This window comes from Catharus ustulatus, chromosome 5, assembly GCF_009819885.2.
Source record: "Catharus ustulatus isolate bCatUst1 chromosome 5, bCatUst1.pri.v2, whole genome shotgun sequence".
In the NCBI taxonomy this organism is placed as follows: Eukaryota; Metazoa; Chordata; class Aves; order Passeriformes; family Turdidae; genus Catharus; species Catharus ustulatus.
The window spans coordinates 46,154,414-46,181,677 of record NC_046225.1 but is presented as its reverse complement, the minus strand read 5'-3'; the positions used below and the strand labels follow the sequence as shown (position 1 = coordinate 46,181,677).

Genomic DNA, 27,264 nt, shown 5'->3' with positions numbered 1-27,264 from the left:
AGAAGACTGTGTCAATTTATGACTTTGGGACTGAACTGGGGACCTGCAGACTTCATCTGGGTCTACTGCTTCACAGCCAAATCTTGGTAGCCTGAATCTGCAACAGCTTGGCTCCAGTTGTCACTGACATGGACAAAAACTTATATGTGAGCTAAAAGCCTATACTCATAAGCTTGGTGCAAGAAAATAGCTAGAGAGTAACTGATTCTGATTTTTAAGCTTTATGTCTTCCAATTTATTTTAAATTATTGAAAATTATCTCATAGTTCTTTTTCACACAAAAAATATTGTCCCTTTTGCTGGAAAAATAGAAAGGGAATGTCTTCACTTGTGCCCCTGAGAATACTGTTTTTCTTCAGATTAGTTCAATAGCCCAGATAATAAATGAATAATAAAATCACTACTGTGGATGATACTTTTAATTAGAGAATATATTACAACTCCTACATTATAGTCTCAGGCAGCAAATACAATACTCTGGATTTCTGCCTAGAATACCATTACCATTTGAAAATACTTTATGGTAGATTCTAGAAGTATAGGAGGGTTGATTTTCCAAACAAAACATGGTGCTAAGCCTTTTTGACTAGGTAATAGCCTACAAATCGAGTTTTTACATCTTCCTACAGCTAAATTCTTTGGAAAAAGTCAGGAAGAAGTTGATCTTCACAAGAAATGCAATCAAATTCAAGCCATGACTGCAATTTGGATACTATACATATGCACGTCTCAAAGGTGCTATAGCATATATATGCAGCTCCTCTTGGCATGGCATAGCTATACTACCTTCAGAAATGCAGTATATCTTTTCCACAAAACCTGGGTCAAAATAAAAAGTGAGAAAATTAATCTCTGCATGTACATACGAAAAACTCCACAGCCCAACTGAAAATGTGTTTATGGTACTTGCAAACATTTCTTCATTTTGTTAATGATTTAGTCGAGACTTTGAGATTATTCCATTTTGCCAGATATTTAATGTCTGAAGGAACAATTGGATTGTCTCAATGTCACAGGTTTATTTCACCCATTTTCCTTATTTACTCACATTAAGCTGGTAACATAAATTAGACTAAAGCATAATTTATGACTGCCTTAGGCATATCATCTTGAAAGGCATTCAGTCTCAACCTGTAAACATCAACAGACTGACAACTCATCTCTTTCCTGGCAAATTTACTCCATCAGCTAATCATGCTCCCTTTTATAAGTTTGTTTCCTGATGGGGATATGCACATGCCCTGTGCACCTATTATGCCCTTCTCCACTACAATGAAGTCCTTTAATATGCTGAAGTTGCCCTGCATTCTATCAAGTCTCATCTGTTTGTTTGTTAAATTAAACAGGTCAAGCTTATTCAGATTTTCGTGGGGGAGGGGGTGTATTTTTGATGATGTTACTATTTCAAGATACTCATGAGGGCACTAGAAGCAGTGTTGTTTGTTTATTTATGACCACAAGAACAGCTGCAGCAGATCAGACAAATAATGGGTCATTGTAGGAGGATACTTGGAGACACCATATATAAACAAGTATTTAGGGGTATTTCCATCAGTTCTATTCCCGAAGAAGAATATATATCCTCTCTTTTATTCAGTTACTGCTTATTAGAGGGTTTTTTATGCTTAAAGGTTTTAAGAACCTTAAGGACCTCATTAAAAGTATTTTCAAATGGGCATGAGATCTTTGAGAGCTGCCTCTGGCTGCCTTACCCAGCATTGTGCCTCTCCAGACAAACAGACACTGACAGCCATCCTCCCCTTGTTGAGGCTCTCCTCCAGACCACCCTGTGGCCCACCACTCCTGCAAATGTGGGACCTTCTACAGCAAACAGTGTCTTCTCTCCTACACCAACACAGGATCACCCAACCTATGCATGGAGCTGCTTGGGCTGGGGAAGCATTTCAAGTAAAGATAATTTCTCTGGAAAGATATAGAAGGTGAAAACACTGTGATAAATTACAATGGAATAAAAGATGAATTTGCATGTGGTTAGAAATACTTATGTAGGTTACTAATGATACTGCTGTCACCCAATAGTATGGCTATTACAGAGCTGTTCAAAAACTTCCATAGAATATTCCAGCACAATTATTTGAACAAGGGGGCATTACAATGCATAAATGATCTTTTTACACGTGAATAAAGACTTAGAGCTAGATAGATTGTTTGGTTCCAACGTGGTTAAAATATAATTATTTAACTCACAGAAAGATTCCTATTGTGTTTCCCATAACGATGTGATACATTCTTAATGCCCTATTGTGGCATCTGCATGCAGAGCACTTCTAAACAGTAATTATTGGTATAATTCTCACACACAGCCTGTGTGTGTATCACAAGCATGAGTGGATTCACTTGCTGAAGCAGAGCACTTGTTTTCCTTGCTGGAAACTGAGGGGGGGGAAGGAAACACAAAATCTCTTTTCAGTACAGGCTGCAAGTGGCTCAGTGCAAAAAAGGAAAGAATATTTTTGATTACATGGCTGCAAAAGCTGTAACACTGCCCCTTATTTTGATGACTAGCCTACATTTTCTTCTATTCACTATAACTACTTACAAGGTGTAAAATATGTACCTGGGCTTGATTTTCTGAGTTGAAGTTGAGCAGAAGCTTAGTCTTCTGAGAAGGAAAATGCTTTGTGGGACTCAAGCCAAATGAAACACAGCAACAGGGACTGCTTTTCTTCATAGATATCATAAAGGGAACTAATACGGCCTGAGATCTCACTGTCTTTTCAGCAGAGCTACTTTTACAAGGGAGAAGGGGAGTGTCTCCCAGCAGAGCCAGCTAAAGAAACACCGGCACTGCAGCACAGGGAGAGGTGGCTGCAGCAGAGCCAGGACTACCCTCTAACACCTGCCCTGGAGCATGGGTCAGTCTGTCCCTGGCAGGCTGCAGAGCAGGAGGTGGGGTGGTAGCCAAGCACCCTGCCTCTTCAGGAAGATACTGGCTGAGAAAAGATTAAATTGAAATACACTTGCTGTGATTATTGGGCTATGGCAGTTATTAAAAACTGAGATGTCCTTGCCCATTATTTTTGAGACCTTTGAATTTTGATGCCTACTATCTTTGCTGTGTTCCTCTCAACTACAAAATGCCCATTGTCACAGATATACAGTGCAGCAATAATTAGACCCACACTGCCCTGGTTCTATGAGTTGAACTTCTGCTGCCATCAATGATGTGGTATGTAAGAAATCCTGTAGACAGCAACAGGATCCGTGAGTATAAATCTAGTACCAATCTCACTGATCATGATATAGGAAAAATTTTCCCACTTGTTTCTGTTACTATTTCTTCTATTAAAAACATATGACAATACAGGGCACATCTTTTTAAGTCTTGAAAATCTCAGCAAATATTTCCTCTTTTTACTGAAATTAATCAGAGTGTTCTGGTGAGGGCTTATGAAATCAGATACAAACCAATACAATAGCACAACTCTTACAGCACTGTTGACAAAAAGTTTTAAACTTGAAATAAGTGAAAATTAAAAAGACAATCCTATAAATGCTGCATACACATATGGCCCTATATGTACATATAGACACTTTTTAATGCATACAATACTTAGAAGAGAATTTAATTATTATACTTAGAGGAAAGCAGATTTCAAAGAGAACAATTGCTTTGGCTCAGCTAATATAGTACCTTAAATCAGCAGACTACCAGCAAAAAATCTTTTATTTAAGGAAGTTTTACAGAACACTACTGAAAGGCCACAAAGCTAAATCAGAAAAGATAGGTTAAAAAAAAAAGAAAAAGAAAAAGAAAAAGAAACAGAATCAAAATCATGTAGTATACAAATTATATTTTGTCCTCTTTATCCATATCAACTGCAACCTTTTGAAGATAAGTATTTTTCCACTTATGTAGCTGGAAAAGAGCATGCTTTTCCCTTTAATTGTTCATATAAAGAAAATGTCTCAAGCAGATCTTGCCTTTTTAAACAAGAGGAAACAGACATCTTTCCCAGAAGCAAATTTTAAATTTCTTAAAATCATCATGCAATATATTAACTTTAACATCAATTTCTGTACCAAAGAAACCTCAGTGGTGGAGGGACTTAGGCAGAAAGCAGGCAAGGCAGTCCCTGACTCAGGGGTGCATCTCTTTATTGTAACCTCTTTCACAGCTGAGGCATGGTCTGCTTGATGATCACTTTGGATGAGTCTGCCTACCCCATACTGCTTCTTCAGGAAGTGACACAGGTGTGTGTACACATATCCATAGGTGCAAGAACTGGAGGAAGACCTGGCACAGACATCTCATGGATATGAGCTGACCATGTGCACTCCCAGCCTAGAGCACCAACAGCATCCTGGGCTGGATCAGAAGCAGCATGGCCAGCAGGACCCTTCCTCCTCTCTCCTGAGACCCTGCCAGGAGTGCTGCATCCAGATCTGCAGTCCTTGGCACAGGAAGGACACAAACATGCTGGAGTAGGTCATGGAGATGCTCAAAGGGCTGGAGTACCTCTCTGATGAGGACAGGCTGAGACAGCTGGGTTTGCTCAGCTGGGAGAAGAGAAGGCTCTGGAGAAGACTTAAGGTGATCTTCCAATATTCAAAGGGGCCTTATAGGAAGGATGGATGAGTGATAGATTCAGACTAGGTATGTGGAAAAAGTCTTTTACAAAGAGGGTGGTGAAACACTGGAACAGATTGTCCAGAGATATGGTAGCTGCCCCATCCCTGGAAAAGGCAAAGTCAGTTTCAATGGGGCCCAGAACAGCCTAGTCCAGTTGAAGATGTTCTTGCTCTTTGCAGATGGCTTTTAAAGGTTCTTTTAAAATCCAAGCTATTCTGGGATCCTTTAATGTGGGGTTTTTTTGTCACCAACTATTTTTTTCACTGATATAGTATAGTTGCTGTAGTATTAATTATTAATTACAGTAATCTCACGACTATAAGGCGCACCGGATTATAAGGCGCACTTCCCGATGTTGGCAAATTTCCGAACTTTGTCCATATATAAGGCGCACCAGTGTATAAGACGCACCGGCGTATAAGGAGCACTTGTTTTTTTGCAGCGAGGATCTGTGGGCAACAAAGTAATGAATTAGTAACGGAATCACGCGATCGTGGGGTTTACTGGCAGGTGCTCAATTTGCAAACATTTTTCACAGATTAGCGTAGCCTTTAAATGCAGCCCCAGGTGCCCTCCCTGTGCCACGGGCCCCGGCTCTCCCACCCGCCCCCGGTGCCAGCTGGCACGGCTCTCGCGGCTGGCGCAGTTCAGCTTGAGGCTCGGCTCCCACGGGGCTGCCGCGGCTCGTGGCTCACACTTCCGGGTTGGCAAATTTCCGAACTTTGTCCATATATAAGGCACACCAAATTATAAGGCGCACTTCCGGGTTTTGATCAAAATTTTAATCAAAAGGATGCACCTTATAGTCGTGAGATTACTGTAATTACTATATTAATTAATTAATATTAATAATTATTATTAATTATTAGTGCCAACCTTTCAAAAAAACGTTCAGAAAAGTTTAGAGACCAATGTCCTTTATGAAAGTGTAATTTTCCTGTATTCATTATGTTCTAAGTGACATCTAAAATCAGGTTTGCTGTATTTCTTTCCAGGAGTCAATGGGCAACTATACTATCATCCATAAATCATATCCTTCCATGTGACTTAAAAGAACAATAGTTATTTACTTTCTGAGGTTGACAGTCAAAATAGATGTCTAGGAAATAATACTTTTGTATCTACCCTGTGATCTTGAACAGATCCTTTTCTACCAGCCACTGTGGCTATTTACGTCATAAATCTAATCAGAACATATTCAAAGCCCAAGGCATAACAAAGAGTTCCAAATGAAAATGGAATCCTACCTGCACCATGAAACACAAAAATACACCTGGAACTCATGAAAGACATTTTTATTAAAAAAAAGTTAAATTCCATAGATTTTTTTCCCCCTTGATACAGCCTTGCCAAAATTGCTGGCATCCATTTAGTCATAATCCAAGATAGTGCTCCCAAAAGCACTGAGATAGCTTTATTGACATCTCAGTATTTTGATTTCCACTGAGCCCTTAGCCACTTAAAATGCTACAGGCTATTGGTTCTGATGCTGCAAAATGTAAAAGTGGGAAATGGGCCCACCTTCGAACCTCTCAGGCCATAGTCAATGGACATTGGCTGAGCTGACATTTACACTTCCAGAACATCAACATCCCCCTATCCCCAGACAGTCTTGTGAGAAAGATGTTTTAACACTAGGGCAGAAAGCACAGAATTTTGAGCAGAAGGCTATTTCTCAGTGTCTTGTACTTCGCCTGGAAACTCTTTCTCTACCTGTAACCACCCACAAGCAGAACCATACCCTACAAAGTATTGTACCTGTGCCTACATTCCTGAATAATTCAAAATTTCACAGGTAGGAAAGAAAACACTAGTCTCTAATGTATGCAAACTGCATCCCTCAATGCATATTTTCAGGTGTATACTGATTGACTTGTCTCAGTGTTTAAAATTAAGTTGACTTTAGGCAGCCAGGTCGTTTTCAAGAGCTACTGATGATGATATTGTTAACCTTTGGTATTGAAATTTTGTTAGCAGTACCTGATTTATCCCAGTAAACAGCACTATCATTTCATCCTTAGCTCTGGACTGTGAAAGTTTACAGCTTTGAGGTTTCCATTTGTTTTGTTTTTTCAGAAGGTGCCAATAGAAGTAAATTACCCATCAAACTGATATGGATACAGACTGTTGCATGAGGGATGCATTACTGTGGATGATACAGTTCCTCCAAAGCCATCTTCCTCTGGCCCCTGGAACTTGCTATAATAGATAAGGTATCCTAGATACCAAGGTTGAGCCAAATTCTTTAAGAAGTTGGTCACTCTCCTAACACTTTGGGAGATAACTGGTTAGAAATTAGTCTGTGTAATTGGTCAGTTCGCCTTTAGAACTTCTCACTTAGATTGGATGCTGTTCTGTGTATAAACTTTTATAGGCTGTAGTTTGAATTCCCCCTGAACTTATGATTGTCTGCCCTTTGTTCTGAGAGAATCCTACCTGACTCCCTTCGCATGAAATAAAGGCTCTTGTGGAACTCGTCAAGTAAGGCCTCTGGTCTTTCTCTGCTGGCTAAATGTGAGCTTTCTGAGAGATAGCTACTTGATATTAGCACTCTCTGGTCCTGGTAAATACCACCAGGAACCAAAAAGAAAGTCACACATTGCAATTCTACATTTCTTTTAAAAGGTTTGTTTTTTAGAGATAGATTTTTTTAAAAATTAGTTAAAATTAGGTTCAAATATCATAAATTGAGCAGACAAACAATTATTCCTCCTCCTGTGTCCTCCTTTGAAAGGTTCACAGAATGTATTTTTTCAATAAAAAGCTGGGATTTTATCTTTCATTAAGATTTAATAGTGATACAACTTATATGGATATAAGGATTAGTTTTATTCAGATGTAATAATTACAAAGACATCCATATTAATCTTAGTTCAATATTGGATATAGGCGTGCCTTGGCTTCCCATGAAATAAACAACTGAATCCTATGTATTTTAGCTGAGGCAGTTCAGAAGGTCAGTAAGCAGGATTTCTTTGTCATGTAGGAATATAGCATTTCCTTTGTTCAATTCACATTATAACTACTTCTGAGCAGGTGTTTAGAACACAAACCTTATAGACATTAAAATAAGGAGATGTTTTGTTCTTGAAATGTGTGGTCTGGTTTACTTGCAGTTGACAAGGCATTTTACGAGAACACATCTGACTTTTTACAAGTTTCCAATAGCAGTAAACTTTACTCCTGCCAACAGCAGAAGCAATTCCTGTGTTCAAAATAAAATTGATTGGTTTAACTCTGTTTTCTTGTTTCATGTTTTATGCTCTAAGGTTACATTTAAATCTGTTTCAGATAATTGTTTTGTTAAAAAAAATTCTTTGTATGTTACTGGGGTAAAAATACCTATGAGTGAGCACCAAATCATTGTAAGGTAAGGGAAAGTAGGGTTTATTTGAACTGGAAATAAGTATTTAACTTCCTCATATAAAAAACAGTATTTTCGTAGGGAAATTTTAACAATTTTTTTTCAATTTATAAGATCAGAAGAACAAAAAACAAGGCAAATAATAAAAAAAGCAGAAATAAAACCTCCATCGTAACCACCTTCAGCAAACAAGGACTCTGTGTATTGTGATCCAAACATCTGCCTTCATACCATGATTCTTAGGCCACATTTTGGAAATCAATGCCACATCAATGGTGACAACTCAGCATACACAAGTTTGGAAAATATCATAGACAGAATGGACATTTAACACTGTTACGACCATTCTGCTTTGTGAGGGATGATCCAACTTAAGGTGCTCCAGCTACCAGCTGCCACTGCCAGCCCCCCCAGCAGAACTTACTAACACTGCACCACTGCTGAGTCAACTGTATTTTGTTTTAGATTTTGTTTGAAAGTGTTTGGGTCCCCTAAAATTAAAATTTATAACACTTTATTTCTGATAGAAAATTGCACGGTCAGTCTGCACGGCCGGCTGGCAAGTCAAACGAGGGTGAGAGGAGAGCACAGAGCTGACTTCAGTACGACACGGGAAGGCACCTTCATCTGGCTCACATGGTCCTATTGGCTTCTTCCAGTAGGTTTCCATCTTATTATTTCTCCTGTTTCCTTCTTCATGCTACTGGTTTTATCAGGGACGAGTCACAAGATGCATTAAGTGCATACCAATGCTGTAGGATATTCTGGCACTGCTATCAATTATTAAAGAAATCCATAATTTAAAATGTAAATTACTCCATGCACAAAGATGCCTTGCTAACTGCCAGTAAACCATAAAACACATTGCATACCAATTAAGGGGTGACATTCCATTGGGACAGTAATTTCATCTGCTTTCATAGGTTCTGAGATTTTCTGGCCCAATCACCTCCTGTGCGCCTGAGTAAGTCATTTGACTTTTCTAATACCTCAACAAATTTGACTCATTTTTTTCCTCATTCTTTAAATTATGCCTATGCCACAGACACATTACTTACAAAATAGTAACATTAGCACAAAACACAGGGTTCTGCTTTGTCCTAAAAACTACAAAATATATTAATAATGTGAATAATTAAGATATGTCCATGAGGCATCAGCAATGGGACAGAGAGTTATACAGCCCTTTTGATTCAGTTTGTCACCATCTCAGCACACCATCACTGTGCTGTCACTTGTTATTGCACCCCTCAATCTTCCTTTTCAGCTTCAAATCTTCACATTCCACTTGGCTATTCTAAAACTGCATTGGCAAACTCTGCATGTCTATTACAAAAGAATAGCATTGTAGTCTGATGCAGCAGCATACTCCTAAAACCAAAATAAATTTTACTCAATATAATCTATAATTCTTGACAATTCAGGCGATAGCTTCAGCACAGTTTTCCTACTGCTCCCTCCTTGCTCCGCTCATCATGCTGCAATTTTCTGCCTACTAGGTACATTCATTGATTGATCAAGGCTTGCAAAAGTCTGAGTTCAATAGGATAGACAGGACCTCAGCAAAGGGTGCCTTCTGTTTTATGCCTGTCGACACTATGATGGAAATTCTATGATGAGACACAGAGACTACTCACAATCTCATAATTTTATTAAGTGATAGCACAAGTGGTCTTTCTAGACTGAGTAGATGACATATTTCAGTGAATGTTATCTACCTCATCTAAAATAATAATGAACAAAACAGGGAGTTTAACTAGAGAGAGGTCTCTTCTGAACAAACAGATCATTTTCCAATCACATACTCACTTGCACCTAGTGAGCTGGGGGAGAAACAAAGAAAGGTATGAGATCAATTCTAAAAATAGTAACTCACTCCCCTGAAAACAAGATATACTTACAGAAATGACATTGTCAGTGCCAGTATTGGGGAAACAGCACGCGCTAAGTAACTTGTTAGTCTCTAAAGAAATATATTCTTCTGCCAGCTTTTTCAGGAAAATCTAATAAAACATTGATGAACTAGAAGAATAATTTTATCTGCATGAAGATTAAGTGGGAACATGAGTCTATAAAATGGACAGTTTTTGCATTCATCTCATGTCTGCTCAACTGCAGGAATCATTGGGAAATGGCACATAGAATATTTCTAAAACTGATGTGTATCTGAAACAGTAGATGTCAACTTGAGTCCTACAGGAAGTGACAATCAATACCAGCTTGTTGCCAGCTATCTCTGCACAACCTATAAAGCTTGACACAGCTAGACAATCTTGTGCTAGGACTAAATCCTATTGTTTCAGAAGAAATAAAAGGGAAGACAATTATTACTAAATTGTATCAAAATGCATAATTACACATAAGTCTGGTACCTGTCAGAACCTTCAGAGGGAACTCAGGTTCTGACAAAGAGTATTAGAGGTTAGGAGTAAGGGTAGATGCCTTAAGAACCCCATAAACCAGAGTAACTCAGCTAAATGATTTCTACAGAGTATTTACCATCTGTTGGTGATGACTCAAGCTAAAAAAACAAAGATGGATCTTGATCCCAAATTTTGTCTTTTTTTTTTTCTTTGCCTGTTTTGAGAGAATTAACTTCTGAGAGAATTAAGATTTTGTCTCATTTTGGGGGAATGGATTTTTATAGTGAGTGTCTTCTAGTTTGTACTTACTCAGAGCTAATTTTCAAACTATTTATAGTAATAAATGATGCCACGAGTTTCAGCTTTAAGTCTAAGTAATCTTCTTGGAAAAACTTCCAGTCTCTTTGTAATGCATTCTGAAATTCCCTCTGCCATTTATTGAAGCATAGATTATTCAACTTCCTTCCTCACACATATATTACATGGTGAATGGGATTTACAACAGCTAGCTCAGCAACTCTGCTCAGCAGGGAGACTCCTGAATTAGCCAAGACAAATTACCAAAAAAAAAAAAAAAAAAAAGAAAAAGCACAGACTGAATTCTTATGTATCTCCAAAAGCCTTACAAACTTGTCAGAATTTTCTGTACAGAATGCAATTCACATCCTTAAAAGTTCTATAGGCCTGTGATGACCAAGCGATCACTCTGAATACAGAAAACTGGTGCAATCTTTTCTTCAAAATAGAATCAACCCCTCAAAGCTGAGTTACAGTCTCCTTTTATTGTTTAAGACATATGTACTTTAAGCTAACAGTAAAAAAAAAAAAAATCACATTAAAAGGAAGACCTAGGCATTTTTTACCTCATTTATCCACTTACCCAGTGAAAACCATTGGGGTCATTCTTGCGTGCTAAACTCAGGTTTGCAAAGAAAGCACCTTTGAAATCACTCTCACTGGGGTCCCCAGGAGAATATCTGGGGGATGGATATCAATGGCCCTAAAGCAGGATAAATCACAAAATAATCTCAGTCCAGATGGCAAATATGCAAGCAAATGTGTTATTAGTGTGATCTGCCTAAGCAGGATGACCATGGAAAACTGAAGCCCTTCGTATCTTGTGGGTGAATTGGGTCTTTATGGATTCCTTTACAGAACAGAGCCTCTGTTGCACTGTAGGAACGTTCCCTGTAGAAGTTCTTAAGGGAAATAATGAATGTTCCTGAAAAACAAGACTTGGAGCTCTCATAGTGTACCTAGTAACAGCTTGACTACTTCCAAAGCTACCTATGACGAAACCATGTTTTTGCCCAAGCCGCAGGTGCAGTCAGGAAAGACTGAGTGGAGAGCGGACTGCCCAGCCCTGACCCCTTCAGCACAGAGCAGGCAGGCTGGATGGGTGGCAGCTAAGCATCTTTCTGAGTTCAGGTTTAACATCCTTTCCAATATAAGGCTTCAAATTGAAGGCAACATAAAACCCAGATTCTGAGGCTTAATTCAACTAGCTTTCTTCCCCTTTATTATAGGTAGCTCATGAAGGTTTAGACTGCCTCTCAATCTTTGTTGTCTGTTGATCTATGTTCAGAAACTTACTAGCTTATAAAAGCAGCAAAGGTTCTATTGATTCTTTACTTTTAGTTTTGTTTCACATATCTGGAAATTTGTTAAATGGAAGTCTAAGTTGAGCAAACTTGAAACCTTCCTCTAACAGTTCATTTACTTGTCTTCAATGAGTTAAAGGGCAGAGTTTTACAGAGTGCTTTGTGCATGTGGACTAGCTTTAACTAGAAAAAAAAAGAATTTAGTATTACTAATTAACTTCATGTGGAAAAGAATGCTTTCTGTAATTTCAGTGGCTTACAGTATTACTTTCTCAACTACAGGTCCCAGCATACCTGGGCAATTGCACTGCTTGTGCTCAGTAGGAAGTGAGGAAGTTTTCCCCCTTTCTTGAATCCCACTCAGAAAAACTAAGGAACAATTTTGTGTAGAAGACGACCTACATAACTGAGAAGCTGAAGTATCATCAACCCCCCCATCCTGAAGAGTTAAAATAACAAAAATGCCTATGTGGATCTGATCCAACAATCTGTACTTTCCACCCTGATAATGGTACAAAGAACAATGCATTTAGAAAGCACAAATTAAAATTAATTCCGTTTTCACTTTATGTACTACCATTAAATGCACACTATTACCTTAATACAAACTGGAAGGGATGTGATTTTTCAGCAGTGGAAGCCTCTGTTTACCAACATAATTTGTTCAAGAGTTGTAGGAGCAGGAAGGCAGAACCTATAAATTCTAGACCATGCTGCCCACATGAACTGAAGAGAATTGCTAAAACAGAGATATATGGCCAAAGGCCAGATTTTTATGGCTGAAGCTTTCTTCTGCTTGTGGCACCAATTTTTAGGCATATCATTGATGTGCTTCTGCTGATATAACTTCAGTGATTCAGCAAAGTACTGCTAATTTTAAACTGCAGAAAAATATACTCTCTCCTCATTTATTACTTTTCAACTGCAAATATACAGAGTTTATATTACACAATCCTTCTTAACGTGTTAGCTAGAGGTATAAGAAGGTAGGTACAGAATGAACACGTTTTTTATTAAAGTTGCTGAACACCAGAAGCTTGCTTTGACTTACTCAGTACCTCTGCAAATCTGGCCTTGTGTGATTAGCTGCGGTAATACTGCTGAGAATAAAGCCTCACATTTTGTGTCTCTCACTGTTGTGGCTTAGCCAACAGTCATTCCTCCCTGTGACAAGGAACAAAACCCAGTGCTCGTGGATAGCAACCTCACAACATCTTTCTTTACAAAGAAGGGTTTTGTTGTGGATCAAAGTGTTAACCTGTAATATCTAAGAATTAGCAAAGGATCAGATGGCTTAGTAGATAAATGTGTCTTCCTTCTTGGACTAAATAATTCTGGCTTTACAATGCATTATACATGGCTGCAGTCAAAAGTACAACAGGGCGTTAAGAACATTTCTGTAAGCTCTTTAAATGTACAAAGTATTTCAAAATAAAGGAAAAAGTACAACTTCTAAGCCAGGTTTCATTTGAAGGAGAGAAGAAAATGACAGAAAATTTGAGGAACTTCCATGTCAAAGTAAGAAAAGTGTCTATTCATAACCCAGAGTGCCTTTTAAATTATTATTATTTGAATCCATATCTTTGTCCTTTGGAATGCTGTATCTTTAGAGGACATAGAAACAACTATGTTAGATACGGATTTACAAAATTTATATAAAATACCATGAGGTGAAATAATTTCACAGGAAATGTCTCTTGTGACATTTTTGCCATAACACTTAAGTAAAGCAGTCTTACTCCTGGTTTTATCAATATCAACCATATCAACCTCCAAAAGGTTAAGGAACATAGTACAAAAGCATGACTTGGACTCACAAATGTGTCTTCACATTACAGATTTATCTCTGAAAGGCTCTAGGATGAGTCATACATTGTCTTCAAATCTTACATTCAGACCTATAGAAACAATCCAACTTACAGCAGCATCACACACTAAGCTCTTCCAGTTCAGGAAGAAAAAAAATGCATTGCTAACCTTTATGTAAATCTCTTTCATCTTTTTTTTTTTTTTACTGCAAAATACAGTGGAAGAGGAAAACACAGTATTTTTTCCCAAAACCGTGGAAAACAGGAAGACAAAGTATTTTTTCCCTTTAACCAAGCTATCAAATTTTGATGTATTTTCCATTCAAAGAGTGTTGAGCTTAGCAAAGCTGTAATGCACAATGTCAAAAAGCTCGGCCACAGGTTATATGGATTCTCTGCAGTCATAGTACAGAATGATTTCTAAAGCACATAGTGAGAGCACTGCCATTGTCTTGACCTTTTTCTCTATAGTTGTCTGCTGAACAACTATATCTTATGCATAGAATTCTCTCCAGCTTCCTGAACTATATCTAGTCTTTACACATATTGAGAGATGGAGAGGAAATCCCACAATAGGAACACAGAGAAAAGAAACTTGCATGTATATTAGTTTAAAACCATTTCAGCTTGACCTTCCATGAAGAATGGTTTAAAGGATGAATGCTTTGACTGTGAATGCAAAGGTTAATTGTCTTTATTGAGTATTGCTGAAAGGACCCTAGCAAACCATGAAGGTTTCTTGGAGGGATGTACTAAAGAAGGATAGTAGAGAAGGTTTTGCCTTAAAAAGATAAATCCCTTAATATCCACACTAAGATATCCATGTCCCAAGCAGAAGAGTTTAATAAATGAAACAGACTTTCATAAGAAGCTGTTGAGTGTTATAGAGTACTACACTTTCTATTACAGAGTTACTGACTTACAACAGAAATAAAACCACCTACCTAAACCCAGCAAAAGTCCTCCACACCCCACTAAGCACATTAACTTCTCTGGCTCCTTCTTTTAAACATAAATAAATTTTTAAAAATTACAGAATTCCTCAGAGTATTAGTTAGCCTGTAAACTAAAACACTGAAGTGATTTACATGTTTCAGACCACAAAAGTACCCCTTGTTTAAAATTTTGTGGTTTCCCTGTTTGAATTTATCAGATATTTTATAAATAACACAAAATTGCATTGGAAGACTATTGTTGCAAAAACCTCTTCTTGTTTCATGCTGTTATGTCACTAGCTTTATATCACCAGGAAATGCAAAACTACAAACAGACCATAAATATTCTCTCACGAGCTGAATAAAAAAAAATCAGCTAATATTTACAAGATGATTCACAAATAAAGTGTTAATTCTTTGCATATTAAAAGTGGCAATTTCAAGACACTTAAGCACTCTATTAATCAAACATCTTGGGATTGTAATGAAGAATTTGCACTGAACCAGCACCTTCAACTAATAAACGGCTTCCAGGATGTTTTTTAATCCATCATATTAATAATCTCACTGTTATCATATATTAAATTACAAACCAACTTTCTTCCTGGGAAATATCAGTGGTTTACACACTACAAGGACTATTATCACCCCAAAGACTGTACACAAATTGTGATTGCTAAACAAACATAAGATAAACAGTCATGATACACGATAGAGGAATTATATGTCAAATGAAGGAGCAAATATGAAGGACAAAATCTGTAATAATCTATCCAATATCAATGTAAATCACAGGTCAACAGGGTCCAGCAAATAAAAATGCCTCCTAACTCTTCTTTGAAAACGACACTCAGATAATTTCAAGCAATAACATGACTCAACATAGTTTTTAAATACAATAAATGCAAAAGAAGTTAATTTATCATCTTTTATATATATACACAAACTACAGAGTCCTAAAACATGCATAATACTCATACAACCACACAGTTTAATGTACGTTCATAATGTAGGTGTAGACTTGCATACACATTAGGTAACAGAAAGCCCTTCCCAACACTAAACCCAAGACTACAGGGCAACTATGGCAGAATTATTTAGTTTGTGTGCAACTCCTCTAAACAAAAGCCCCAACAGGCTTGTGAGTTAAAAAGTCAGAGGGAAGTTCTTGTATGCATCTGAGAGAGATGAGACAGATCAAAGGGAAACCGGAACAGCTCAAAAACCTCTGGAAGAGCAGTCTCTGTTTTCCATACTGATTACTTACTTCAGGGTTTCATGCACAGACTAGTAAGGGGAAGTACAACCTACCTTCATTAACAGGTGTTGCACACATGGTACTTGTGCTTTTGACAAAATCCCCTTACAAAATGTCTATTATCAACATAAATAATTCAGAATTCATTACACTCACTGCGATAAATAACACAGAGATTTTGAATTTGTATTTATGGCTGATTTGAGGTGTATCAAAGCTTTATATATAAAACAGTATACATTTTCAGTGTCATTATTACTATTTTCTTTGAGACAACACATTTTTATTGATAGGAAGTTGTCACTATTTTTTTTATGTTTACTGGCATATATTTGTCATAGTGGAGGAAACCCAGTATCAAGAGTGTCTGGCCTGTTTCCAAAATTCTTGGCAAGCTCTGCTGCAACAAGCTGCTACCGCATTTGACATTCTTGACACGAGCCCTCCATGCCAGTATGGTGTAGGCAAAGAGTTCACTTGACACCTCTGGCTGCCTGCTATCTGTGTGCCCGGACAAGGAGCTGTGTCGGCCCGGGGAAAAAGGTAGTGGAGCCCTTCATCCCTCCTGAAACCACCCAGAAACTGATGAAAGCTTTCACGACTTGGAGCAGTATGGGAGATGCTCTTTACTGTGCCCAATTAGAGCAAGGTCACCAGCTGGGAACTTCGCAGACCCGCAGGAGCTTTGCCCCCCACCTTGTATCGCTGCTGGTGGGAGAGCGGCCGGGCGGCTGGCCGCGGCAGGCAGCCCATCTTGCCGGAGGAGGCGCGGCAGGGCCCCGCTGCTGCGGGAGGCGCTCCCGGGCCCGCACCACCCCTGCCGGCCGCAGCGCCCCGCGCCCGCTCCCGCCGCGTCCTGGAGTCGCTCCCGGCCGGCACGCGTCGGCAAAACACCCGGGAAAAGCCAGGAAGTGCATCGTGCCAGAGAGGCTGGTCCAGAGCGCGCCCAGACCCTAACAGCAGCTGCAGAAATGCCTCCTTTGGAAGCTCTTCTCATCCTTATGAACGGAAGGAGACCAAATTGCCAATGCTTACTTCTCTGCTGCTCCTTTGCTCAAGGTCGCTGCAGCACGAGTCCTGATTGCAGCGCAGATAGCTACGGGATAACTGGGAACCCCCTGCTCTTCAGCCTAGGCTGGATGCCCTGCTCACAGCAGGACGTGCCTCCTGCTTTACCAACAATTCATGCGAAGTACTGCCCTCTTGTAGCATTAACATAGTTTCTTTAAAGATCCTTTAAAAATAATCCGGTACAAATAAAAACTTTTCGCCCCCATAATCGGAAGACCCGTCTTTTGCCTCTCCCGTACCAGCGGGATCCTGCGAATCCCGCGGAGGCTGAGGCAGGATGGAGAGCACTCCCCGCCAGCCCGGGCAAGCAGCGTTTGCGGCGGGGAAGCCCTGGAAGCGCTGTGAGGACCAGCGGTTCTCAAACAAATCGTTTTGTCGTCTTTCCTCTCCTGCCCTTCTGTCACCTCAAATACTCAAATAGCGCTACAGTCCTGGGGTGCCTTTCCCTGGGGGGATTAGTAGGAGTTCCGAGAGAGACTGGGGGGTGAATATATATTCAGTGCTTTAATATCTGGTTTATAGGAAAAGGAAAGGAGGCCCCAGCAGCTCGCCAGTTCCCTTCCCAGAGGGAAGCCCTTCTCCGCGGCCGCGGGGATGCCGGTGTCCTGCGGGGTGTCCCGCGGGTGGCCGTGCGTGAGGCGGCCAAGGAAGGTTCTCGTGTGTGGGTTTGGGTGTCTGTGTGTCTGTGTGTCTGTGTGTCTCTGTGTGTGTGCCTGTGTGTCTGGTTGTCTGTGTGTTCCGCCCCTCCGGCTTGGCGCCTGGTCCCCTCCGGCTCAGCTCGCCCCGTGCGCCCGCTCCCTCTCTGCTGCCTTCCTGAGCCTGCCACCCTCTTTACAGCGTACAGACTGATAGAGAGATTGATATTATTATCATTAGTATGATGATGAGATTATGATGATGATTTGAGCCAAATTCCGCTCAGGGCCGGGGATGGGGGGCTGCCAGCAGGTGTAGGAAGGCTCTATCTCCGCAAAGGAGCATGCTCAGCGCTCTCAGGCATGCTCCTTCAGCGAGGAGGGAGCCAGAGCTGGGCTGGGGGCTGGGGGCAGCAGAATTCTCCCAGCTCGCACCGTCCTAGTGCAAAGTTTGATTGTACCGGCGGCCCCCGGGCCGCGGCCCGGCATCCCACCGCCGCTGCCTCAGCATCGCTCGGCCGGGGGACCCGCACGCCGCGCTGGGGGCGAGCCGAGAGGGGGGTGGAGGGATGGAGAGGGGTTTCCCCGTCGCTCCCGGCGGCAAGGGGAGGAGAAAGAGGAAGAAGAGATGCCCAGGCCAGAATGGCTTCAGAGCCAACTTCTGCCGGGAAAGCCCCGGGTCAGTCGCCGCTTCGTCCCAGCTGTCCCCAGCGGTGCCCCCAGTGCTCATGCACAGCCGAGAGCACCCGGGCAGTACCAGCAGCAGCAGCACCACCACTATTATTACTATACGATCACGACGGTGCTGCGGGCCGCGCGGGTGAGGGGACGCGGCGCTGGGCTGGGACAGCCGCCGTGCCGCGCTTCCCCCGCCGCGGGGCGGCCGCGCCCGGTTCCGCGCCCCCCGCCCGGGCTGCGGGAGCTCCGCGCAGCGCCCCGTGCGGCCCCCGGCACGGCGGGCAGCGGCGGCACGACCCCACACACAGCCACGGCGGGCCGCCTACCTTGAGCTCCTCCGTGTCCAGGTTTGCTGATCTGTCCATATAGCGAAACTGCGCGGAGCGGACTGGAAACTACGGAAGTTGTGCCAAAAAATAAAGAAGAACAAAGAGGAGGGGGGGAAATCTAGTCTCTCAGTTTCCAGCCTAAACTCAGCCTTGTCCTCCAAACCCTGTCAGCTCCCTTCAGTCTCATTCTCCGCGATCACGCTCCACCGGTTAAAATAAATAAATAAATAAATAAATAAATAAATAAAATATTTCACTTTTTTAAAAAAATAACTCCCTTAAGGATTAAAGCGACAGGTGGATCCTTCTCTGGTGAAAGAGGTTCGCGTCCTCTGGCAATGAAGGAGACAGGAGGAAAAAAAATCCACATCAGTTTAAGATTATTTTTTTTCTTCTGCAATAAGCTCAAAAACCGGCGAATCGCTGTATCCCGAGGAAAAAAAAAAATCCTTCTTCCCTGGACAGCATCATGCAGCAAATTTCAAGCAAATGTGTTCAAACTGAAGAGAACAGTCTATGATAAAAGCCTTTCTCCGTCATGCTACCAGAGTTGTCTGGTAGCTAATTTAGCACCCTGTGAGCGCCAGACATAGCGATGAACAATTTCGCTGGCAAGATAACAAAATCCCCCAAGTCCTGCATAGGCCTCAAAATTGTTTTGCAGCTAAAGATAGTCTATCAGTAATAATAATAGTAATGTATATATGCACACACACAGATATATATAATAAAAGAAAGTCTGTAGGGTACGATCTTCTTTGAAGGTTATGCTGGAAGAGTTGGGAGGAAACAGGAGGTGGATCTCTTGCAGAAGAGAAAGGAGAGAGAGGCAGAGAATTTCCCTCTCCGTCCCTGTTTTACTGTCCTTCACCGCCAGGTGACTGACTTCCCTCCTCTCGGCTGGCGCGGGGGGATTTCTCCAGCTCAGAGCAGCAGCGTTTCCTCCCCGAGCAGCCCCGGCTGCCAGCGCCGCCCTCCAGCTCCCCGCGGCCCCTCCGCCTCCCCCATCCCAAGGGCTCCCCTCGCTGCTCCCCGGGGCTTTGAATAGCAGACACAGCGGCCGCTCGAAAGCCAGATACAACTGCTTTGTGTCTGTTGTGTAGTTGGTTTGTATGATACACGATACTCATGTATCATTCCGTATAAAAAACGAATATACATTTTTATATCTGCAGGTGTGCCTAAAATTAATAAGGTGGTGTGGAAACTTCTCAGTCTTTGGCTTGTAGTGGTTTTGTGCAGCTGTTGAGTGTATCATTGATGGGCTGCGGCTGTGATGTGAGCAGCCTTTCTGATGGCACGTGATTAAGTCTAAGACTCTCAGGGTGTTACTTCTACTAATCCCCTTTTGCAAAGGATTCACTGTCTTCTAGTTCTCAGATCACTCCGAAGAAAGCCAAAATTAGATTTAAAAATTCATATTCCTCCCCACCAAGATTTTATCACAGTCCTTTTTCGTAAATCTGTCACATGCTGGTTTGAAGTAGATTTTTGTGATTTTTGGCTTCCTGCTGTCAGTCTTTCTGGGCCTTATTTATGAACTCCATTAATGGCAAATTCAGAATTATCATTTTCTTGGTACTATCCCCTGCTTTATCCACTGCTTTAAATAGGATTAATATTCCTGATAATTTAACTTAAGCAGGCAGACCTAATCGCTCAGAGTGTACACTCTGTTTCCCATTCATTATAGATTTGTTTGCATCTTCCACCACTTCAAGGTTGTAAGCTTAAGCCCTGGGCCAGTGATAGGCATTTCTGAAGACTGCCCTCATTTTCTGGACAACTACAGATGTGAGGCAGATGCAGGCAAATGACATTTCTCCTCTTTGCACAAATTGTACATGACTTCCAGCTTCATTGTGAATGCATTGTAAATATTATTATCATAAATCTAGAACTGCAATTTGTAAAGATTGAACACTTGGCCTAGCATTTCCATGTAAAGCAAAATGCTCATGTCCAAATAAAAAGATTGCCAAAGTGGACACTAAACCTGCCTGTAGGATCTATATAAATTTAAGAGTGTTTCACCTAAAAGAAAAATACCACTGTGTCCACCTACCCACCAAAATAAGAAACCTGGAGAGACCTCTGTAAGAGATCATGCCAGAGAATGACATCTCTCAGAAGACACTTCAAAGTCTCTCAAAATGTATCAATAAGCAGGACGGGTAGAGGAAAGGACTGTTCCAGTGTGTGAAACCAACCAGGGGACAGACACATCATGAGAGCACCTTGGTGTCCTGGCTGGTGCCACTGGGTAACCAGAAGACCCCTGAGCCTCTCCCTAAATCCATGCCTGTTTGGAGGACACTTAATGAATCAACAAGTAGCTGCAACAAAATGCAACTTTATGAAAAAAGAAGACCAAAGACCTGCAGCATCTTGATCTTCTGCTGACTTATTTCTCCTACACTATGGAATTTCTTGAATCTGGCACTCCTCAATTGGTTTTGATATTGGCACAAAATCTGTGGCAATGTGATATGTTTGAGAATCCTCTGCTGAATTTGGCTGATGTTCATCAAGAGTTCAGGGAAGAGACAAGGAAAATTGACAGGGCACTCATGTAAGCCTAACTTGCTCAGTAAACAAGACAAAAGAAATTGATTTTGACAATCCCTTGAATAATATAAAATATGTTTCACTCCTCATAGTTAATATAGCCTAACAAGTGACTTTAAAAGTTCTAGTTTATTGCTGCTAAGGCAGGCACGCCAAACTTGATTAATACCAAACTTCTAGTTGCTTCAGATATCTTAGTTTTTTATGTTGTGTATAATCTGTAAGGCATTTCTTTTCTCATGGAAGGGCTCTAATTCTCTAGACAAGGCTGGCATTTTTGTCCTCCCTATTCAAGCAAGGCCCTATGTCTTAGCTGTTGCACATGGTATGGAATTATTATTTTAATTAAAGAGTGCTTTCTGTTTCATTCAACATTCTTAACAAGTGTGTTTGGCATAAGCATTAACACAAAATTTTACAAACTTCATCTAGGGAAAAAGCTGAAACCAAGCCAAAAGGCTAGATACAAAAAGGAACCAGAAAATCTTTAAGCAAGTCAGAACCTGAGCTCTGAAAATGATGCCTGAACCTGGTGCAGAGGAGTGTCTGGAAATAAAAAAATTGAAGAAAGCAGCAGTCTGCAAACTTACCAAGCAGAGACTTTGACCCTTGATTCAGCAGGTCAACATGTGGTAGAGCAGCGAAGGAATTATGTCATTTTGTGTAAATCCAACTACTTTAGCTACTATTTCACTTCTATTCCTGCATTCATCTGATAATTTTTCCAGTTTTGGGGTTTTTTTTCCTGCTAATAAGTCACTGTGAAAATGTCATTCACTGCCTAGTCCTATGTCCTTCCTGCCCCCCAGCCTTCCTGGTAAGGAAGGCATTCCTGGTAAGCATAATTAAATATTATAAATCCAATATAATTAAAGGTTGTGTTGTCCGGCTATAATTAAAGGGTATATGGCAGGACAATCCTTGAAGAATGAGCAGTTGTAAAAACTAAGTGCTTAACTTTGGTGTACTAGACTTAGGTTAGGTCAAGAGTAGGTTATTTTTTGTGTTAGTCTTCTAGATTGGTATTTTTTTCTTTTAATTAGGCTAGAAAGACTAGCTTTCTCCTGATTCATGTTGTACATTTTTTTAGCAGAGACGATTCTGAAATACAAGAGCAGGATAAAGAACATATGGAGGACTTCACAGTGGTCACTCAGATCAGAGCAGCATTTTACTTAATAAGGAAAAGTTGCCTCCTGAACTTAAAAAATTAAATTCTGCAGTCATTAAAGACTGCATGCAAACAACAGGGGAACATATTTTCCTAAATATGCAAAATCATTTTATAATCATAAGGTATTAGCAAGCTAATGTAGAGATTGCAGCCAACTCCCCCTGAGGTACATCCAATCACTAAGCAAGTGCAGTTTAAATCTGCGCAGGGACAGCAAGAAGCTATAGCTTTTTAGCAAGGACTCATGCTTTTTTAAACAGGCACAGAAGTTTCACTACTAGTCATCAGGATTTCTTTCTCTATCCAGAGATGGAGAGTTGAGCGCCATGATGTCCCGACAACATGGCACAGAGTGCTTTGTCTTCTCATCAGCATATCTTCTCATCACTGGGAGACACTTTTTCTCAAATAGAGGATTTTCCAGGACAGGGGTTGCCTTGATCATTTCATGTGGGTTTTGTCTTCTCTAGGTATGGGATAATGTACTGGGTTCCTTTAAGCTCTCGGATAACCCATGTGGGAAGATAAAAACACCACTTCTTTGGAAAAAGTCTGAATCATCTTGGGAAGTGACTGTTTCCTTCTGACTGCACCAGGGTCCCTGGTGAACTGAATCTGGGACCACATACTCAGTAACTTAAATACAAATGAACTAAAGCCAGAGTTACATATATGCATATAAAAAAAAAGAGTTGCAAATCATCATGAAACCATGGAAAATGATGGAATATATCATAATGAAACCATGGGTGTTGGTCTTTCAAATTTCTCATCCTTTTAAAGCAGAGAGGACAATTGTTCTAATGTTCTGTTAGAATGGAGGACTAATTCAAAACACGATATGACTCTTTTGATACATTTTAGAGGTATTTTCCATTTTAAAGAAACCAAAACCATCAAAACTCCTAAACCCACAAACCCTCAATTTCAGGTTAGGGATATAGATTCAGCATCAAATATGTGACTAGTAATGTAGTTCTTAAACATAATAACTAAAATTTTCCCAAGTTATAAGGGAAATCTGTATACCTGAAAATGCTTTTTCACACTGTTCCACAACTTATATTTTTTTTTTTATAGTGAATATCAGGTGAACACAGGTATATGTATGTTACATTGTAGTTTCCTCTCAGGAAGAGTATTCAGCGTAACATAAAATAATTGGGCTGAAGGTACCAAACTGTCTTCCATGCTTCAGAACCCATCTCAAGCCAGAAGGAATAACTTTTTCTGGTCTAACAAAGGCTGTGGAGGGGCCTGTAAATTATTGCTATGCCCTAGGGCCTAAGAGAGATAAGAAAAAAGAAGCATTCTAACACTAGATTAAGTAAAAGAGAGCAGAGAGCAAATAAAAATTTCCCATTAGTTGTTATGTTTAGTATTATCATGTGAGAAAATAAATGTATTGGTAACAAAAAACATCTAAGACTCATCCCATTCTTCCATTCACTGCAGAAATAATCTCATAGTGAGCAAAAAAAAGGATATAGTTAAAGATACATTGTGATTGATGGTCTCAGTTTGCATTGAATTGGAATTACAGTAATTTCACAATTACAAGCTGCACCAATTATAAGCCACACTTCCGGGGTGTCAGCAACGTTTCGTTTTTCCTCCATCTATAAGCCTCACTGGATTGTAAGCTGCACTTTTGTTCGCAGCGAGGATCCGTGTGCAACTTTCACAAAGTTGTCATACATATAGTAACAGAATCGCAGGATCATGGGGTTTACTGGCTTGGCCCTGCTCGAGGCGGCCACCAGGGAGGCAGGGGAGCGACGTGCCCGGCCAGTACTGCCGGGAAGAGGGAGAGGGGCGTCCCTGACTGCTGCCACCGGGAAGCGGGAGAGGGGCGTGCCCGACCTGTGCCACCGCCACGCCCCCAGGGCCAGGCGGGCTCCGCCTTGGCTCGGGGCTGTTGCTGGCTCAGACTTCCTGGTTGGGAAATTTTCAAAATTTGTTCATATATAAACCACTCCTGAATTTAAGCCACACTTCTGGTTTGGGAGCAAAATTTTAGTCAAAATGGTGCAGCTTATAATCGTGAAATTACTGCACTATGCTCATGGATACAAAATGAATATAGTGGCAGCATTATGCAGTATGTTGCTCTATAACTTGAGAGTTATGTAACTTTTCCAAGGCCACCCTTCTTCATTATCCTAGAACTGTTTACAGATCTTTGAAATGTGTAAATGAAATCTTAAGGCAAATAGAAAAGATGGAGAAATAAAGACAATATTTAGGTCAAATTAGTATCAAAAAAGCTTTAGGAGATTAAGTCGTTTGACTTGAATTAGGCTGGGAAAACTCAGGTGTTTCCTTTCCTTCCTTTCCTCAGGTGCTTGCCTTTCTCACCATTCCACCCAATCCAAATAACTCTTTCCCGTTTTCTCCATCCTTGTGCTTGTCTCTTTCTCATTTTCCAGAGTATCCACCACTAACTTCATATGTTAAACAAAGTTACATGTGAAGACCCCAGTATAAGGCCTTTCTATACGCTGATACAGGGGAACTTAACTTTTTAATATGACTATTTTAGATTATGTTCACTCTTAGCAGTAGATATTCAAGTGCTTTCTATCAAACTTACAGTTCCCTGATGTGTTAGAAATTGTACAGAAAAGATAGTACTTGTTGGAACAATTCATTATAATGCCTAGTTTGCCAATTAAATTAAGACGCAATAAGCAATGTGATGTTCAGAGAAAATATACGATGATGACATTAAGAATTTTTCTTTTTCTAATAAGGGCAAAAATGAGGTAATCTTTTTCATGAAAAGGTGCCTTTTCTACTAAATTGCTCCAAGAGATCAAATATATGCATAGAATTATGCAACTGAGGGATTACATAGTTAGAACTGCTTTGATTCTGCCAGTGGCCTGCTCTGTGACCTTGTACAATTCAGTAACTGATGTTCCTTTATTGCATCTGTTTCCACAATTTTTAGATTAAGGAATTTATATTTATCCATCTGTGTAAGTTTATGAATTAAAGAGTCTGCAAAGTATTAGCACAAAGTAATCCAAATTGCAGCACAACTACTTGGGTATTCAAAAAAGAATGCTCACACTTCCAGAACAACAAACCACAATATTTCTGTATCTCAGATAATTTCAGATATTCTAATAATGTATAATCCATATACATATTTTTAATGCATACAGATTCCTGAAAAGCTAAACTTCCTAGCAAAATTATTCTCCAACCTCTAGCAAGTAAAGCAGGCATTTTAATGAGTAAATATCCAAATATATAATTAGGTTGAAAAATCTGTAAATCTTTAGCTATAATCAAAATAAATGTTGTGGATCGGGAGAAAAGAATCCCACTTCATGTAGGAAAAAAACATTGATATTCCAGAGCACTGCTTAGAGAAGCTGGTCATTTGCATAGGAAAGAAATAGTTTCAGGGTAGGTTCAGTTTCATCAGAAGGAAAGTGCTTTTACAACAATGGTATTTAGACTGTAAGCTCTTGAGGACTGAGACCTTTTCTTTTTAATATCTGAAAAGTACCATGCAAAGATACATGTATACATTAATATTTAATACACAAATATTAATAATATTTCTGAGTGAGGAGCATACTTCTACAAAATCATGTTACTTTACAGCTCTGAATGTAAACATAAGTGTTATGATGTTAACTTGAGCTATTTCAGAGTAATACCAAGAAAGACACAGGTGCTATGTGTTGGCAACCTGTGCGTATTTGTAAGTCAGATTTTCTGAGGGTGAGGGACCTGTGGGGTTTTGAGATGCTGCATGTTTATGTGACAGACATCTCTTTGAGCCCCATCAGCAACCTTTGAATCTAATGACCAACTTCAAATTGCCCCAATTGAAGTCTTAAATAGATCCTCCTACCCATTCCTAAAAGCAAACAACTTGAAACAGGGGAGAACAAAGACTGTGCTAATTCCTTCACTATAAGGACAACTGCAGGGTGAAGTCAGAGTACTTTAGGAGGCATCCAGAAATCTGCAGGAAAACAGTAAGAAGCTTTATGCATAAATATGCAGCTATCAGGCATAAGAGCAGACTCCACTCAGTCGAACTTGGTTCCCCTTACTGATCCTCTCATATATAACCTGACAAAATCCTTTATTTGCAGTTAACCTTTATCTCCTCACTGGATTCTCCACTGTCTAGTTAGGGGTGAGCTCATCCTACACCCTTTGACTAATTCAGTTAAAATGCCTGTCAACCATAAGACAAATCCCAAGGAAAACAGGTTTTGTTAGCTGCAGTTCCCAGATAACTTCTTGCTACACAATTTTTATACTATATTGATATAATTACTACATTTATATGTTACATTCTTGTTGCAATCTTTACACACATATATGCAATTATATCTATTTTAATACTTTCAAGTGGTAATACAGCTTGTAAACACTAGCAGGTCAATTGTATTAGGGAATGTATGAATCTGGCTCTGTTTTTTATCACAAAAAAAAAAAAGAAAAATCATCTCTGTCACTGGACTGAATGCAGCTGGCCATATCCTGTTGTCCTGTCAGAGGGCAAACACAGCCTGGAGTTCCCATATATGTCTTTTGAGGCAATATAAGAACTGCACAGATAATTTATTTTTGAAATATATTAAGTTATTGGTCTAAGTTTCTACCAAATGTGTATTCCAGCATACTGTTGAAACTCAGTGCATGAATTTTCAGGCTTGTTGAAATGATGTAGTCAGAGAACTACATCCAGAAATCTTGTCTTTTTTTACCTCTTCAAGTACAAAATAAGGTGCACAACAACAATAACAACAAAAAGTGTTCTATTCATCTAAGATAGCATTTTAAAAAAATTAAATGTAGAACACAACATTACATCTGGTCAAACTTATCCTGCATGTAGAGAAATATTTAAGTGC

The 27,264-nt window shown here is 40.1% G+C and overlaps 1 protein-coding gene across 2 annotated transcripts in view; it reads right to left on the bottom strand.

Moving 5' to 3' along the window:
• Window positions 1–19,545, bottom strand: part of SGCZ (sarcoglycan zeta) — a 430,920-nt gene extending 411,375 nt beyond the window's left edge. For both annotated transcript variants that reach the window (XM_033060385.2, XM_033060393.2), the window contains exon 1: window positions 18,634–19,545. In XM_033060385.2, coding sequence (XP_032916276.1) covers window positions 18,634–18,672 — 39 coding nt within the window. In that variant the 5' untranslated portion in view covers window positions 18,673–19,545. The remainder of the gene's footprint in view (window positions 1–18,633) is intronic.
• Between the last annotated feature and the right edge of the window lie 7,719 nt (window positions 19,546–27,264).